Below are 17706 nucleotides of genomic sequence, written 5' to 3'. Positions count from 1 at the left end.
GAAAAATATAGAAAATCATTATCACCGTCAACAATTCAAAAGCATGTTATTTGTTTCAACTAAACATCAGGAAGAACTTTCTGATGGTAAGAGCTTTTTTGACAGTGGAGAGGACTCCCTTGGAAGGTGGTGGACTCTACTTCATTTTAAGCTGAGCTTTGGGTGGCCATATCTCTTGGATGCATTAGTTGAGATTCCTGCATTGCAGGGGTTTGGACAAGATGACCCCCAGGTCCTTTCCAACTCTACAGTTCTATGCATAGCTGTCAACCTTCCCCTTTTTTGCGGGAAATTCCCTTATTCCAGTGCCGTTTCCCGTTGCTTCCCGCTGCTATCCCAGATTGTTAGATATCCTGTAGACTGTCCCCAGGACAGGTGAGGCTGCTGATCCCTTATTTTTGAGGCTGCTGATCCCTTATTTTCAAATCTGAAAGTTGCCAGCTATGGTTCTATGAAAACGTGGCTATATACCACAGTTGTTGTTGCTGCGCTGCTGTTTGCTTTAGCAAGTACATCTATTTCCTTGGACTGCAGAAAAAGGTAGATCTGGGTTACATTGCAGTGAACTCAGATTTGCCATATAGCATTTTTCCTGTTTTGCAACAGCACTGCATTGCTGATTTGTTTTAGGCCAGCAATCCCCCATTAACTTTTATTGGATTTGACTTAAGTAGTAACTAGAGAAGTAGCCCTCAGCACACAGCTTTTTGGTTATTAAGGCTGAAGCTTCTGAGGAACATCCTAGCTTCAAAATAACATCCCCCGCCCGCCCCGCCCCCACTCTCTCTCTTCAGCTTTGCAATTGTCATTTGTTTGCTTACCACTGGTTGTGAGACAGTTGTGTTTATTAGCTGGACAATCAGAAGAGATGTCTTGTTATATTGTAACCCGAATCCCTAGAAAATGGATATATATACAAATAAAAATGCTTGGTAGTTGCTATTATACATTTGTCATAGCATACCCTTTTGCAAGCAATTCGGAAGGAAATTAGCAGCCATAACTGCCTTTATGAAGCTGCTCCAACCATTTATGACAGCAGTGGTCTATGTTTGTTTACTTACTTATTTGTGTGTTCCTTCTCCAAAGCTTGAAGTAGTTTATAATGTGAATGAAAACTATATTAAAAAATACAAAATCAGTGAAACGTATTGAAAACAATGCAATAGAAATAAAATAAAATAAACTCTTATTTAAAGAAACACTTAAGAATGTATGTTTGAAATATTGAACTGATGTCTAAAATCAATAAGGTGGATATACGGTTGGTGGGTGAAAATAAAACTCCACTTAATTCAAAATGCATCAGCCAGATTGCTGACCATGACCAATAATTAGTAACATATTCCACCAGTTTTAAAGCAACTTCACTGGAACCTGGTCTGCTTCTGAGCAAAAATTAAAATGTTCTTCTTAATTTTTATTCCTTTAGATGTTTTGGGACCAGGATACTTAAGGGACCACCTTTTTCTGAATGAGCCTTCCCACATAGTATAATATTATCAGAGGGTCTTCTTCCTCTTCCTCTTTCCTCTCATTGGAGATGAGGAGGGTGGAGACCCTAGATCGGATATTTGTGTTGTGGCACCTACTCCTGAGGGGCCTTTACCTGGTACGGAGTTAAATATTCTTTCAGCACCGAGTGAATACCTTTTCATTTCCCCATACTTAGTAGATTTTGAATAGGATCCTCTCTCTTGATCTTTACAAGCATGACTGTTCATTTTGTGGGATGAGACTATATAAAAAAGATAATATTAAAAGAAACTGGTATGAGCTTTATGGAGCGAAATAATTTTTTTTGAGAAAAGGCATGTGGGCACGAAATGGAACTCACTTAGTAGTTCTTACTTCCAATTTACAGCGTTTCTTTTTTTCCTTTTCGTAAATACTAGCATGCTTGTTTGCAGTGTTCAGAGCCCCACCTTTTGCAACAGGATGTCTTTAGCAGAAGGAGGTGCAGGCGTGTGAGAGAGAATGCATGTGCCTCCTTATGGAATTGTCTCTTGATTGATGTTGATGTTTAGCAGCACATAATGATGAAGATGAATTTGTTCTTATTATAAGCTTTAACTCCAGAAGAACACATTGTGTACTCTTTTCAACAACCTACATTTAGTTTGGGATTGTTACTTTTCTTTTGCATTTGTATTATACATATTATAAACAACCAGGTTTTACAGTCAAACTAAATCATAAATCACTGGCTATAAAAATAGAAGTGGAAGTACTCTTCTGTTGTCATTTTTTACTGCTTGTTACCGACGCAGAATCTATATATTTTCACCTTTATTGATACCTTCTATTGTACAATTAGGAGTTTAAGCATATGTATCTTTTCATAATTAAGTCCCACTGAGTGTACCTGGATTGGAGCCTAAGGGCCTATCTGCCCTATGGGTCTTAATCTTTATAAATTATTTTTTAAAAAAATCATGAAGAAAGGCTTCCACAAAGCCCATTGCACTGTTTGGTCTCCCAGCACTGAGTGGCCTGCAGTTATTGGGTCCATGAGACTGGTAGGGAAATGGACTAGCCAGGGAGGAAGATAAATTTGGAGAGTAACATGGAAGGCCCAAGCCAGGTGTTCTTGGACTGAAAGCAGTATATAAATAAATTGTGCTAATTAACAAAAATAAAAAAATTAAAAGGGAGGGGAGAGACTCTACCTACCAAGCTGCAAAAAACCCCACTAAAAATAAACATAAATATAAAATGTAAATGTAAAAAATCATGATGGGGGATATAAGATATGAGGGACATGTTAGTCACCACTGCTGCAAACTCATGAACAAATATCTCAACCCTGTACTATAAAGATATGTCTATCTTTATAGACATATGCACAACACCCTGGAAAGATACAACTTATCCTTTCAGTGTGGCTCAGCTTCCATAGAAACATATGCTAAAAATCCTAAGAAAAAGCACAAACCTTACCTATGTTCATGCAGAAATAAGTTGTACAGATTTTTTTGTAGGATTAGTTCCAAGTAAATGTGTTCAGGATTGCAGTTTACAGCTTTGAGAGGGCTTGGTAAAGAACAGCTATGACCAAAGGAATTTATGGAAGTGCCTTGTTTTCCTTTATATAGACTCCTCTATATATTTCCTTTTTATTTTCGAAAGGTGTTTGAGCTCACTAAAGTAACTGAACAGCTCTGTGATGTGTCTATTGAAATGTTACCCAAAATGATCTTGGCACAATATTATAACTGATATATAATAATTAGGTCAGCTTGCCTCCTTTGCTTGGCAAAGACACATTTGAGAGTAACTCAGCAATCTATCATTCTTTTTAAATATTGGCCTGTGCCAAGTTTCCTGAGGAGTCTGCAAAGTCACTTATGCAACGCTCTCACATCGCAGAGCAGACCTTCTCTGGTGTACAGTTTAGATGTTCATTTATCTGTGTTAAGTACACTTGTGGCTTGTTACTGCCAAATTGGTTTTTATGCATTGTTGGGCCATCGCTTCAGCTGCCAGACATTTTAAATTGCTGCTTTATTCCTTAGCCAGTGCCTCATTTGCACCAGAGCTTGCCAAACATGTTAAATAATAAAGAGAGTGTCTCTGCACATGTTTAGAATGCTTTCGTGTGCTGATGAATAACTATAGGCGGTTACCCTTTATCTATAATTACAAGACAAGACATTTGTGAGAGGAAATAGCAGTTCTGAGGTGAACTGCTGCCAACATTTCCCCCAGACTGTGCTGTTCTGATGTGCTGAAACTGGGTGAAAGAACTCTCAGCTGAGTAACTCATTTTTTCATTGTTAGGAGGAATGATGAGTGTCTCCAAGGATATATAAGATGTTGGGGAGACACGTCCCCATCAGTAGTCTACCTAATGGTTAATTAAATTAAATTAAATTTATGCTGTATCTCTGTTGTGCTCTGTTTAGAAACTGAAGTGTTAAGCCGTATACAAATTATTACAATAAATAAAATAAAATGTGGTTTAGAATACTAATCCTGTTAAGAGTAAGTGGGTGGTCAGCAGTCATTATTTTCCTTCTCTTTCAGTGATCTGTTGCCATAATCAGTCTTTTGTCTAGGTTGACTATAAATCTGTTGACTTCATATTTCAGTTTATTTCATATAAAATTTAGGGGTATCAGCAAGTTGAAATTGTTTCTTGCATGCCAAAACTTGCAGCAGGCTAAATCAGCACTGTGCAGCACATAGCTTACTGAGCATTCCTGTTTGAATTGATGGCGTTTCTGGTGCAAACATGAATTTGCTAAGAGTAAGTGATAAATATCTTCATTGTTTAAACTGAACAGTGTCTGTAATTAAAATTTCTTTAAAAGCAACAACACCTTTTTTGCTGTTAAATGTTATATGTATAACATTTTATATATGTTATACATATAACAATGTTATAACATATATAACATTAAATGTTATATAACATGGAATTTGCTATTTAAAATATGTGCCAAATCTACACAAAATGCTACATACATGTTAGTATGCCAAGAGAATCCAGCCTTTTCCCCCCATTAGAGAGTTCAAGTTTCTTACTCTGCAATTAGCCACGAAGGGTTTTGCTTTTGCTTTCTCTGCTAAAGGTACAAGGTTTGTAAACAATCGATGGGGTGTGTTTGTGTCTAGGATTCTCAATGTGGTGTTTCCATTCTTGATACTTTCTATTCTTTTTCTCTGGAGTGTTACCTTCTGCAGACCTCATCCACAGATAGTTTGAGCATTATTCTTAATAACTGAAGACATTTGTATAACAACACGGTAGGCAATGGTACTTCAAAATCATGCTTTGCATATTTTAAAACATGGTATGCTAATTAAGAAGCAGCTGGAATTGTTTTTGCAGTCCTGAAGGAGAAGGGATGTAAGGACACAAGACAGAGAAACCAGTAGGAGAATACTTCAATCTCCCAGGACATTCTATACAAGATCTCAAAGTAGCTGTCATATTAAAAAAATTTTTTTACAGAAATAGACTGGAAAGAGAAGTTGCTGAATTACAACTTATTACCAAACTTAAAACTATGGAGAAACCTGGTCTGAATAGAGACAGTGGATTCTTATCTCATTGTACATGATAAAGCTATTTTTGGCCATCTCACCCCTTGCTTTTTCCTGTAAGACCAATTGCAGTCGTTAACAGTCATCAACAGGTTTACCACACCTATCAGCCAATCACCCATTCCTACCACCCTTCTGAGTAATACCCCTCCACACCCTCTCACTATATATAAAGGTCTGGTGACTTCTGTTTCAGTGTATCTGAAGAAGTGTGCATGCACACAAAAGCTCATACCAAGAACAAACTTAGTTGGTCTCTAAGGTGCTGCTAGACAATTTTTATTTTTTTAAAATATATTTCTTAAATGGTAGAAATCGCTATAGAAGTTGTCTCGTCAATGGCAGAAAATCATCCATTTATTATCTAAAGGGAAAATTTGTAAGATCGGTGGACAGTGTTTGTGCATTTTGGACTTTCTAGTGAAGGATTGATCAACTATTTATCTGCAATCGAAAGAAAAATTACAGTAATTTATGATAAAGAGATGAGAATGATTGCTAAGTCAAATAGTGGTGTGTGTGTTTTTTTTAAAAATATACACATATATACACACAGAAAGAGACTGAGATGCAGTGTTGATTTATTGAAATTTACTCAATTGAAACTGCATATGCCTTTGAGTTGAGCATAAGGAAATGAATGGGGATATGCCTGAGTGTTCTGCTCTGGGCTAAAGGGAAGCTGAAGAGTATATGCGGCAAATTCATTCCTAAGGGAGATCTCAGTACACATGCATAGGTCATCACCTTCCAACTTCCTTTTTTACCTCTGCCAGTGACAAAAGGAAACTCTGGTGAAAAAAATCATTAATGGTCCCTGATAATAGAATATAAAAAGTGTGTTTGTTCACTCTGCAAACATTGCACTTCGGGTATTAAATTTCTGAGGGGTAGTTGAATGCTTTGGTGCTTGGATTGTTTATAAATATTTGCAGTAAATTACTGCATGCAGTCATAGGTTGAAATTATGTCCTGCATACATGTTGCAAAGAGCTGCAAAGAATATCATCTGGCCTTAGATATGCTGTACTGGAGCACTTAAATATATTCAGTTACAAGTTTGGGAATGACCATGAAACCTGAAGCTAAACTGTTCCTACCCTCACAAACAGGATAATTGGATTGCCTTAGTGTTATGTGTCTGAATGAATAAAATTATTTCAACTTCAATTGAAAGGGGGGAACAGGAAAGGAAAGTTATCTGTACCAGCTCTTGTACAATATGTCTCCGTGAGTATTTTGACAAGCAGTTCTTGTACACTGCCAATAAGTTAAGGAAAGATCTTTCCTACAGGTACCTCATTTCAGCAGGACACTATTATTGTTATTGTTAATAATAATAATAATAATTTATAACTGCTCTTCATTCAAAGATCACAGATTAGTAGTTCCTTCAGGCTGACAGTGCAATTCTATACTGTCTATATGAGACCTAGATGAACGTGACAATTTGCCTAGGTTTTGGTTTTTGTCTGACCAACTGAATCTTAAGTAGTTGTGTTACTAAATACATGGTGCATCACAAACCTGTTATTTTATAATTTATTCAAAACTATTAAATAGTCTTTCTTGGGCACAATACTTTGTCTTACTGCTGGATAGATGCTTTCATGAAACAATGCCTCATTTTATCACTGTTATTTCAGTTGCTTACGTAAATAAAGGAATTTTATCACTGACATCTGGAAAAAGAGAACTGAAAGTACATTTCCAAAGCTAACATTTTCACATTTTAATCAAGTAATGCAGATCATACTAAATAAAGTCTCTTTTAATGAGCAAAGGATACTTATTGGATGGTCACTTGACTATTATGATTTCAAGATTTTTGCCTGTAATGTGAGAAGGTAGAATAATTAAAAGACTTTATCATGCTACTCATTGGTGATCCTATAACTCAAAACATTTGTGCACCTCTTATTTTACGATTTAGGAGGCAGATGTAGTTCAGACATGGATGTTTTAGGTTTCGGCCGTATGTTGGTGGTTATGCAGGAAGAACCCCTGATTTGCTTTGCATATCTCAGGTAACACAAGAAATGGTAAAATCGTTTTCAACCTATTTTCCCCTCTCTCTTCTATCATTTCAGGACTATACCTTGACAATGTACTTTCAGCAAGCATGGAGGGATAAGAGGCTTTCGTATAATGTAATACCTTTAAATCTTACACTGGACAATAGAGTAGCAGATCAGCTTTGGGTTCCCGATACCTACTTCCTGAATGATAAGAAGTCATTTGTGCATGGTGTCACTGTGAAGAACAGAATGATTCGATTACATCCTGATGGGACAGTTCTCTATGGTCTCAGGTCAGCATCTAATATTTAAAATGCCATAATTTAATATCTAAAGCTAAGATTTGTTTTTTCCTTTATTTTCCAGCATTCCATAGTTTCAGTTCCAGGTGATTTTGGACTTGCCCACCCGTCTTAAGTACTTTAAGAGACTTTAAGAGATACTGAGTTTTATACAAACACATGCAACAAAGAAAGAAGAGAAGGGAGGTTTCTGGAATGCAACTTTGGTAGAGTTGATATGTGACAGAACAGTCCAGTGGTGTGCATGTTTACCTGAAAGTTAGTTTCACTGAATTCAATCAGACATATTCCTTGATAAGCAGACTTAGCCATGTAGCTTTTAACAAGGAAACACTGAACTGTGAAAAGTGGATCATATACTGTTAGTGTATGCCTTTGTGAAAAAGTCAGCTACTTTAAGCACAGACAATACAGCAGGGTTTTTTGCCAGAAAACATGTGCTTGATTACATGTGTGTTTGAAAGATATGTGCTTAACCTTTGAAAAAATGCCCTGCTTACCTTCTTGACTTTAGCTGCACTGCTGCAGCATATTTCTGAAATACTAGTTTTCCTGCACTAGTATATTGTAAACATTTAAAAGGTAAGAATTCATTTTAACATCTACATTGTACATGAGACACCACCTTACCATCTTTTAATTTTTGACCTTTTCGTGTTGCAAGTGAGTTTTCCAAACAGCTTATATCCACATCAAAATAAAGTATATTTGTAGCAACTGAGCTTCCATCAGTATAAAGATGATGAAGTTGGAAGGCCATCATAATTACAGCTGTGGTAGAATATTTCAGAGCTGTCAAGTGTTGTTTTTAAAATCTAAGGGCCCATCTATACTTTGCTTCTCCTGTATCTAGAGGTGAGGCATCTCCTCTCCTCCCTTTCTTTCCATGCACCTGTCCCCCTGCCAGTTTTTATTAGAGTTCCAAAAGGTTGAACTGCATGCTTCCAGTTATTATTGCCTGGTTTCCCCCCTCCTTTTCCAAATGACCCCGTCAAAAAATAAATAAATCAGCTCATACCTCTGTTCTCATTTTATCACATCTCTGCATAATCACAAAACTGGTCCTCTAAAAAATAAAAGGACCCAGTGTCTTCAGAGAAGGGAGAGGGAAGAGGAAGTACCAATGACTCAGAAGCCCACAGTGCCCTTAAGGACTCCTCTTAAAAACATGGGAGGAGGAGTAAAAGGAGTCCTGACAACCTAGAACACCCTTAACCACCCCTCTTAGGAACAGTCCCTCTGAGTCCTGGCAAGCACAGATGGTGGTGGAGCAAGACAGATACACTCTTTTTTTTAAAAAAAAAAAGATATTTATTAAAGTTTCAAAGAATACAAAAACAAAAGATAAAAATACAAGACAATACAAAATACAGAAAAAAAGAATAAAGTTTTTAAGATATAACAAAAAAATGAAGAATAAAAAGAAACATACAAAATAAAAACAGTTAAAAACACGTTAATTTTCCATAACATATCTTCCTTACACTTATTTCCCCGGACCTCCACGTACCTCCCTTTTTTGTATTCCAGTTCAGTTTGTTAGTTCAGCAAATCCTTACCATTAAGCTTTTACCCATTTATAAACCATTTTTCGTATCTCTTAAAGCATTACAGCTGGAAACCACTTAGTTTCTATCCAACATCCTTCTAAAATTCCTTAATTTTACAATATTTCTGTAAATAGTCTTTAAATTTCTTCCAGTCTTCTTCCACCGACTCTTCTCCCTGGTCTCGGATTCTGCCAGTCATTTCTGCCAGTTCCATATAGTCCATCAGCTTCATCTGCCATTCTTCCAGAGTGGGTAGATCTTGTGTCTTCCAATACTTTGCAATGAGTATTCTTGCTGCTGTTGTGGCATACATAAAAAAGGTTCTATCCTTCTTTGGTACCAATTGGCCAACTATGCCCAGGAGAAAGGCCTCTGGTTTCTTTGAGAAGGTATGTTTAAATACCTTTTGCAAGACAGATACACTCAGAAAAATCAAGCTAAGCACTACCCAAGAGTGGACAAAGAAACACAGGTTTTCTGGAGATGGTTCCAGGTAGGAAATTAAAAGTGAACAAGAACAGATCCACTAAACAAGAGAAGTCAGGATCAGCCCTAAGATCTCAGTTTTTGCTTTTTTATTGTAAAGCAAGTTACGAGTGGGGAATAGAGATTTGTAGAGAAGACGTGGCAATAAGTAGAATGCTTAACCCTCCCCTCACCTGCTGTTTTCTATTTCAGAACCCTGACTGGGAACAATGTGGCATTGAGGGGTCATACAAAAGATGGGAAACAGCTCAGCATTTCCACCCAGATGCTGCTTGTTCCCTAAAAATCCTTTACTGCAGAGAAACAACAGCCTGGATTCCCAGACCGTTGTTTGCTGCAGAATGCTTAGTTCTGTCATAAAATGCGCTAATTTTAAACTCTCAAACTTTACTGCCTACATACAAAAACTTGTCCCCTTGGAGAAAAGAAAGGAAAATGCTCACTTCTGTGTGATGTGAACTGTTTCAGAAGAGCAAGCTTATTCTTGCTTCCATGGTGTTATGGCATGTTTTAAATGATGAGTCAACATTTGTCACCCATGAAGTTCTAGTGGGTTTTTGGAAACTGAGCTTCTGTGGGCATTCTATGGTTTGTCTTATAGAGTTTGAAGAAGAAGAAAACCGGGAATCTGTTTTCTAACCCACCTTTTTAAAGGCAGCAGGAGGCAAATATGTGTGATCAAGGAGGAGGGATGACTAACTTTATGCAAGAACATTAGAGAACTGATTGCTACTTTATGTGACGATTAGTGTCTCCTGAAACTTAACTTTAAAACCAGATTGCATCCTGGTGGGATTCCATATTTGGGAGAAAATCATAACACTTAGGCTCCAACTGCAAACACAGTTGCTTGAGAATTAGGGTACTTCCATATGGGGGCTTAATAATGCAAATGTGTTGTTGGCCACAGGACTTCCTCTTTTTTAAAAAACTTACTTAATTTATTTCTTATAAAGTGTAAGTGTGGGGGTGGAATACGGGCTGGCATTTTTGTACCAACAATGTTGTGTGGATACCGCAAAAAAAGAAAAAGAAAAAAGTCATGCATGAGAAGCACCCATCCCACAAGAAACACCTGTCTTGAAGCATTCCAAGTCCCATTAAACGCAGCAGGTCTGACAGCTAAGAAAGCAAGCTTAGAATTCTGCTCTTAGTATTTATACTGGGAGGAATTCTACTTACTGCTATAGCAATTATTCTGTAAAGCAGAAGCTTTTCAGCTTGCTGGGTACAACAATCCCACTTCTCCTCCCCCCGCCGCCCCCCTTGTGCTGTTATGGGGCTTCTCATAACACCCACAAGTCAATTGCAATGGGGACGAGGGGGGAACCCATTTGTGCTAGCAGAAGTCCTTGTGTGAGCTTCTGCTACCAATGTCCTTCTATTTGAAAAGCTCAAAGTCCACATTATATATTTATGATAATGCCAAGCATGGAATGGGAAGATCAGCTTGCGTTTTTAATCATTTGCCCAACTATACCAGCTCTATCTACAAAGAGACAAAACCTGGAGAAGTCTTCTTGCAGATTTCTCCTTGGCAGGGAGTCTAACTGAAGCTTAGAGGCAGTCTGAAGACTCCCAATATGGATGAAAGTCACAAATGGCTTGGCTTTGAGGCTAACCAATGGAAGCCCCTTTACAAGATAGTCTTGTTGTTCTAATGTTAGTTACAAAAGGCCACCGGGAGGAAACAGGTGGGATGGGTAGTTAGCCATATAGCTACAGTATCAGTTTTCTGTATTTGGATTTCTTCTTTAATTTTCCTGAGAAAGTTGAAATGGCTTCCTTTCCCCAGTATTTTGCAACATGCCCATACAAGTATAGCATAATATATTGGAATGTTGGGACACCAGTTTCTTTGACTTTGCTGGAATGTGCCATCTGTATGAACAGATGGGAAATATGCTACAGGGCCAGAGGGAGATGTCAAAAAATCAAACCAGAAGGAAAAGAACTACATCCACTGTAAAAAAAAAAAAGCATTAAAACAGAATAGATGCTAGATGCTAGAATTGCCTGATTCTGGCACTAGCCACTAGAAACTATTGTTTGAAAAACAGTTTATGTTCTCAGGGCTTGTAATAGGTATAGCCTTCTAGCACATACACAGCCCAACAGGACAATGACAATAATCCACCAACAGCATACAAATCAATATGGCTAACCTGATCCAAAACACCCACCCACCTCACTCACACACGAAAACAAAGATCACCACAGCCAATCACAAGCAAACAATCACACCCTAGGCCAACCCCAACCTCTCTCACCACCAAAGGAACACAAGTGAACAACATAAGCAACGCTGACACCAAACTCTACATACATTAAACATAATAGAAACACCGTCACCCGACCCCACCCCCATCCATCTTCCCTCTCTCCACCCCCTTTCTTTTTTCTTTTTTTTTCTTCTCCCCCTAATGCCTCAACAAATGAAACGGATTTGTAAAAACGTTACATGAAAAAAAAAATACGAGGCACTACACTTACTTCTGTAAAACAAGAAAATCCTTAATAAAACTGGAGTAGATTGAGGGAGGCTTTTGATCTGGTTACCCCAACGGACCCCTGGATGAGGGGGGTTAAGTAAACTACCCCTTGGGTTTGAGTACTTGCTCTCCCTCCTACTGAGACCAAAGGAAGAGAAAATGGAAAAAAAAAAACCCAAAACACCAAGCACTTTGTGTTCCTGTGCTATGAGAGAGGTAGAAATGCTTCTCTTCACTTTCACCATGCCATGCAAAATTTTGTACACTTCTATCCTGTTGCCTTTGACTCACCTCTTCTCTGAATTAAAAAGCCCCAAGTTATGTAGCCTTTCTTCAAAGGGCAGTTTCTCCTTCCCCTCGATCATTTTCTGAACCTTTTCCAACTCAGCAATATCCTTTTTGAGGTGGGGCGACCAAAACCATACACACTAGTCCAAATGTGGTTGCACCGCAGATTTGTATAATGGCAGTTATATGGTGTGTGGATTTCTTGGAAGCAGATTGTTCTGCAATTTCAAAATGGGATAGCATTAAAATATAAATAATTGAACTACAAAATTACACTTAATGATGTGTATGGAAAAATAGGAATACTTCTATGTTGAGGCTCAGCTAAAATCACCACAGGGCCACTAATATATTAAAAGTAATCTTAAATAATACAATAGACAATTATGTACAAAGTTTAGTGAGAAAAATACAGCTTGGTGTAGATGGGGTCAATTAAATTCATCTCCTTTACAGTTGATAGCTATCTCGGTTATATAATTTTTTCTAATTTTCCTGCCGGCAGTTGCAAAAAGTGCTACACACCACGTCATATGCTTATCTATGTCTGCAAGGAGATTAAGAATCATGTCAGAAGGATTCTGGCCAGGGGACCTTGTCATTATAGGTGTCAAAAACCATTCTCTTGCTTCATTATATAAGGGGCAACGTAAGATATAATGCGTAAGGTCCTCTAATTCAGGGCATCCCCTAATACAAACACGTTCATTTACTGGTATGTCTCCCATCTCTATAAGCAGAGTTTATTGTATTTAATTGTAACTCTGTAACAGCTTTCCGGAGTTGTACAAAAGTCAGTTCATTGAAAACGTATGTTCATGGGCCTCTCTAAGTTTAAAATATAATGGGGCGCATGTGGATAGGTACATGGAGTTTAAGTCGTTTTTAGTAGCCACTGCCCTTGTGGCCCTTTTAAAAATATTATTCTGAGAATGTAGGGGAAGTTCTTTGAGCCCGGATCCCTGAGAGGTCATATTTGCCCATCAGTTGGGCAGAATGATGTACCCAGTTTTTAAGGGGTAATCCATTCGCGAGCTCAATCAGGCATTTTTTTGGTAACCTAGTGTTGTCCATCTGTTGAACTCTGAACCAGTAGCAGAGGATTCTTTTATCTATTTGGCTCTCTATGCTCAACATACAAGTTTCCAGCCTAACCATGGCGGATTGCGTATCTTTGGGTAGGCCAATGCATAAGTAAGAAAACGAAAAATAGGAACTTCAGCTTGCCGCTTTAAACTTGCATTTATTGATGTTTGCTGTACAGTGGTACCTCGGGTTACATACGCTTCAGGTTACATAAGCTTCAGGTTACAGACTCTGCTAACCCAGAAATAGTACCTTGGGTTAACAACTTTGCTTCAGGATGAGAACAGAAATTGTGCTCCGGCAGCGCGGCAGCAGCAGGAGGCCCCATTAGCTAAAGTGGTGCTTCAGGTTAAGAACAGTTTCAGGTTAAGAATGGAACTCCAGAACGAATTAAGTACTTAATCCGAGGTACCACTGTACTGTGTTTTTTAAGAAAGCACTCCTATAAAATACAGTTTATACTATTTTATAGGAGTGCTTTCTTAAAAAACACAGTACAGCAAACATCAATAAATGTACAAAGGTCACTCAAGAACCATGCAATTCCACATCTTCCAGTGGCAGCATTTTGGAGCAATCTCTAAAGGGCACAGAGGACACTGCTTTCCTGTAGCCATTCAAGTTGTATGTTGCTAATTTTAGTGAGGCATTAGGATTTCTTTGGGTAAGAGGCAAGTATTTGAGTAAGCAGGACATTTTTTCAGCAGCAGCAGAAGAAGAAGAGTTTGGATTTGATATCCCGCTTTATCACTACCCTAAGGAGTCTCAAAGCGGCTAACATTCTCCTTTCCCTTCCTCCCCCACAACAAACACTCTGTGAGGTGAGTGAGGCTGAGAGACTTCAAAGAAGTGTGACTAGCCCAAGGTCACCCAGCAGCTGCAGGTGGAGGAGCAGGGAATCAAACCTGGTTCACCAGATTACAAGTCCACCGCTCTTAACCACTACACCACACTGGCTCTCACTGGAACTCAGTTCCAGCACCTCTCAGGTGGACACTATTGCCATTATAAGAGAACAAAGGAGGCATTCATTGTGAGGTCCAGCACCTCTTTTTCTAGAAAAAATAGCACTGTGGGTTAGAATTTATTTGGGTAAGAGCTGAGGTGGGCACTATCTGTTTTCCCAGTCTGTGTTCATGTCCCTTTCTGTCCAAGCAGAATTGCGAGTTTTCCAGCTCTCCAAGACTCAGATTTGGCAGCCTAGAATCTCTGTTGCCATTCTCAACCCTTCAGGCATTATTTCTCACATAGTATGCCCTCTTCTTGATTTGATGCAGGTGTCCCTGGATTAGCTACATTGTTTTGAATTTGAAACTGTATTCAGGATGCTGCTGCAGTTTTCCACCTCTGTCATCCTTTTCTCTCCAACCTATCTAAAATAAAGAAATCCAATTGGCTTTGTATTATTCCCAATGTGGCCCATTTTATGGCCTCTCCTTAAGATGGTCTGTCCCAGAATGAATTGCACATTCCGGCCAATGTGTCATTGTAATTTTTTTTATAATTTTTTTTTCATAAATAGTGTTCAAAACCCTACTCCCCCAACACTTTCCTCAGCAATTATTTTTACTATGAACAAATGTGATAGAAAGATGACATATACAGCCACAAAATATGCAGGAAATTGAAATGTTAGGAATGTCCCCATGCTTAAGATGTCATCATTTTTTTCAACCATCTTTCTTTCTCTGCTTTAAAAAAATAAGGATTTTCACCCCGCAAAATTGCATTAGTTATGTTAAATGTTCTGTTTGCAATTTTTGTATATTTATTTGCTAACAGAGTGAGAGATTTCATCTGTCTCATCTGTTCACTTCTTGCCTGTTTCACCTCATTTCATTTCCTCTAAGCTTCATCTGTTCATCTGATTTTCAATACAATCTAAATCTGTTATCTACAAGATTGCTGGGACAATGTGCAGCGTCCTAGCGGTAAGGAAGATAGAAAGAACTATGGAATGGATAGTGGGCAGTGGAGGCATTTTCCAATTCAAGTGAAAGCATGAGAGGTTTTTTTATGGACTTCAGTACTGAATTGAGTAGTGGGGGAAAATTAAAGTAAAATTAGAATGTTATTAAATTAATGGTGGTGATGCTTTAAGGAGGGTAATGTATACTAAGTGATTTCCACATCAAGGTGCTATCCTTATCAAAACAGACTTAAAAAAATATTAAAGGGAGATGTAGTGGCAGCTGTTTAATGAGATCTCGAACTAATAAAATGCATTTTGTACAGGGGGTTTTTCTGTAGAATTTTTGTGCAGAGTTTACTTTAAGTCTACTTGATCACTTCAATCTGCAGAACTTGCACTTCTACAAATGTTGTTCAGTGTCCATTCTGTGCTTCCCTATAGCGTGGCAACACCTGTATTATGGAACTTCCTGAAGGCATCAGGAAACATTTTAGGTTTCTGAAAAGATCTTTTGGCAGGCCTATTCAGACATGTCTTACTGTGTTTCATGTTTTTTGTTGTTTTTTTAGATTTCTAAACAGTTTTAAAATGTATACGTGTGTGTGTGTATGAGCACACACACACACACATTGTGCTTTTATTACAGATATGTTTGTTGCCCTGGGCTCCTTTGGGAAGGAGGGCAGGATATAATTTTGATACGTAGGTAGGTAGGTAGGTAGGTAGGTAGGTAACTAATAGCAGATGAGCTGGCCCAAACAGTTAGTCCTGATTTCACATAGCTCTTTGTGTAGGAAAAGAAGAAGCATGCACATCATTCAGATTTATTCAGCCATTTCTTTAAACATATGAGCCGTCTCCTAGTCTAGCTACATTTTTCTGGTTTTGACATAGGGCCATCAACTCCTACACCAGACACATCTAATGACCCAATAACTATAGCTGTATTTGTTATTAAAATCACTCAAGTGATAGACTGTATTCTTAACTCAATTATGTGTCTGTTTCTCAGCTTTCCTCTGTGTTATGGCCAAATGCTCTGCTTTGTACTGTGGCATTCTGTGAGTTATAGAATCATAGAATCACAGCAATCCTCCTACATAGACTACAAATTGTGATTCTACAGCTGTCTAGCTTAGAAGACCTTTTGTTTCAATGACTGGAGTCACAGTGAAATATGCCAGTCACCTGAGTGCTTATTGTGACGTTAAAGATTTTAAGCTTAAACCTGATGATGAAGTGACCACTTAGATGCTGGTTTGTGCTGTATTTATGTAGCAGGACAGACTGAAGATGGCATACAATTTTTGCATTAGCCAAAATGTCTTTTGGTTTCAATTTCATTTTTATTTTATTTGTAAGACAAAACAAAAAAGAGGGCCATGAAAGTTTGGAAATAATAATAATAATAATAATAATAATAATAATAATAATAATGTTTATTATTTATACCCCGTCCATATGGCCGGGTTCCCCCGGCCACTCTGGGTGGCTCACAGCATATATAAAACATTAAAAACTTTCCGATACAGGCCTGCCTAGTTTTTGATTTTAAAAAATTAAGTAACTTATTTAATAAATTCTGTGAACAAATTGTACTGAGGAGCACCATTTGCTGGCAGGGTGCTTAAAATAGCAGTAATCTAATTTGATGGATGAGTAAAACGATCCCATCTAACATTTATTTCCTTGAGATTAAAGTCGATAATAGTTGTATGTAGGCCAATACAATCTAGCAGAAAGAGATAGTAAAAGTGGATGTGAGCATTAAAAATGCAGAAGGCTGATGAAACAAGGCACAAGGTGAAGAAGAAGTTTGCATACACACCATATATTTAGAGCACACGGCTTCCCCTAAAGAATCCTGTGAATGTAGTTTGTTGAGGGTACTGGAAATCATAGCAGTGTGAGGGGTGAACTACAGTTCCTACAGTTCTTAAGAGGTAGACACAGGCAGCTACAAGCAATGCCCTTCCTAGGTTCTGCTTATTGTATAGTTTAAGCTGAGACAAACAAACTAGCTCAAATTCAACCAGTGAACATCATGGCTGAGTAGAGATTTGAACTTAGGTCTCCCCAGTTTGATTCTACAGTGGTACCTCGGGTTAAGTATTTAATTCATTCCGGAGGTCCGTTCTTAACCTGAAACTGTACTTAACCTGAAGCACCACTTTAACTAATGGGGCCTCCTGCTGCTGCCACGTCGCCGGAGCATGATTTCTGTTCTCATCCTGAAGCAAAGTTCTTAACCTCAAGCACTATTTCTGGGTTAGCAGAGTCTGTAACCTGAAGCGTCTGTAACCCGAGGTACCACTGTATACGTAGAGTGCAATGATGCTGTATTACACCACATCAGTGCTGACCCAAGACATTTTGGCACCTAAGATGGATTCCAAAATGGCGCCCCTCCTCCCTGCCAGGGAAGAAGGGATCAGGGAAGATCTACATCAGGAACAAGGCAAAGCAAAAGATTGACATTGGGGTCTGTTGCCCCAAGTGGGCTCTGTTGCCTGAGGTGGTTGC

At 38.3% G+C, this 17706-nt stretch overlaps 1 protein-coding gene across 7 annotated transcripts in view; it reads left to right on the top strand.

Moving 5' to 3' along the window:
* GABRB2 (gamma-aminobutyric acid type A receptor subunit beta2) overlaps positions 1-17706 on the top strand; it is a 103675-nt gene that overhangs the window by 28069 nt on the left and 57900 nt on the right. For all 7 annotated transcript variants that reach the window (XM_080995260.1, XM_080995262.1, XM_080995258.1 and 4 more), the window contains exon 5: positions 7140-7360. In XM_080995260.1, the coding sequence (XP_080851386.1) occupies positions 7140-7360 (221 nt within the window). The remainder of the gene's footprint in view (positions 1-7139; positions 7361-17706) is intronic.

This window comes from Podarcis pityusensis, assembly GCF_964106645.2.
Source record: "Podarcis pityusensis genome assembly, chromosome: 2".
Taxonomy (NCBI): Eukaryota; Metazoa; Chordata; class Lepidosauria; order Squamata; family Lacertidae; genus Podarcis; species Podarcis pityusensis.
Note: the sequence above shows the minus strand (reverse complement) of the source record. Positions and strands in the feature narration are given on the sequence as shown.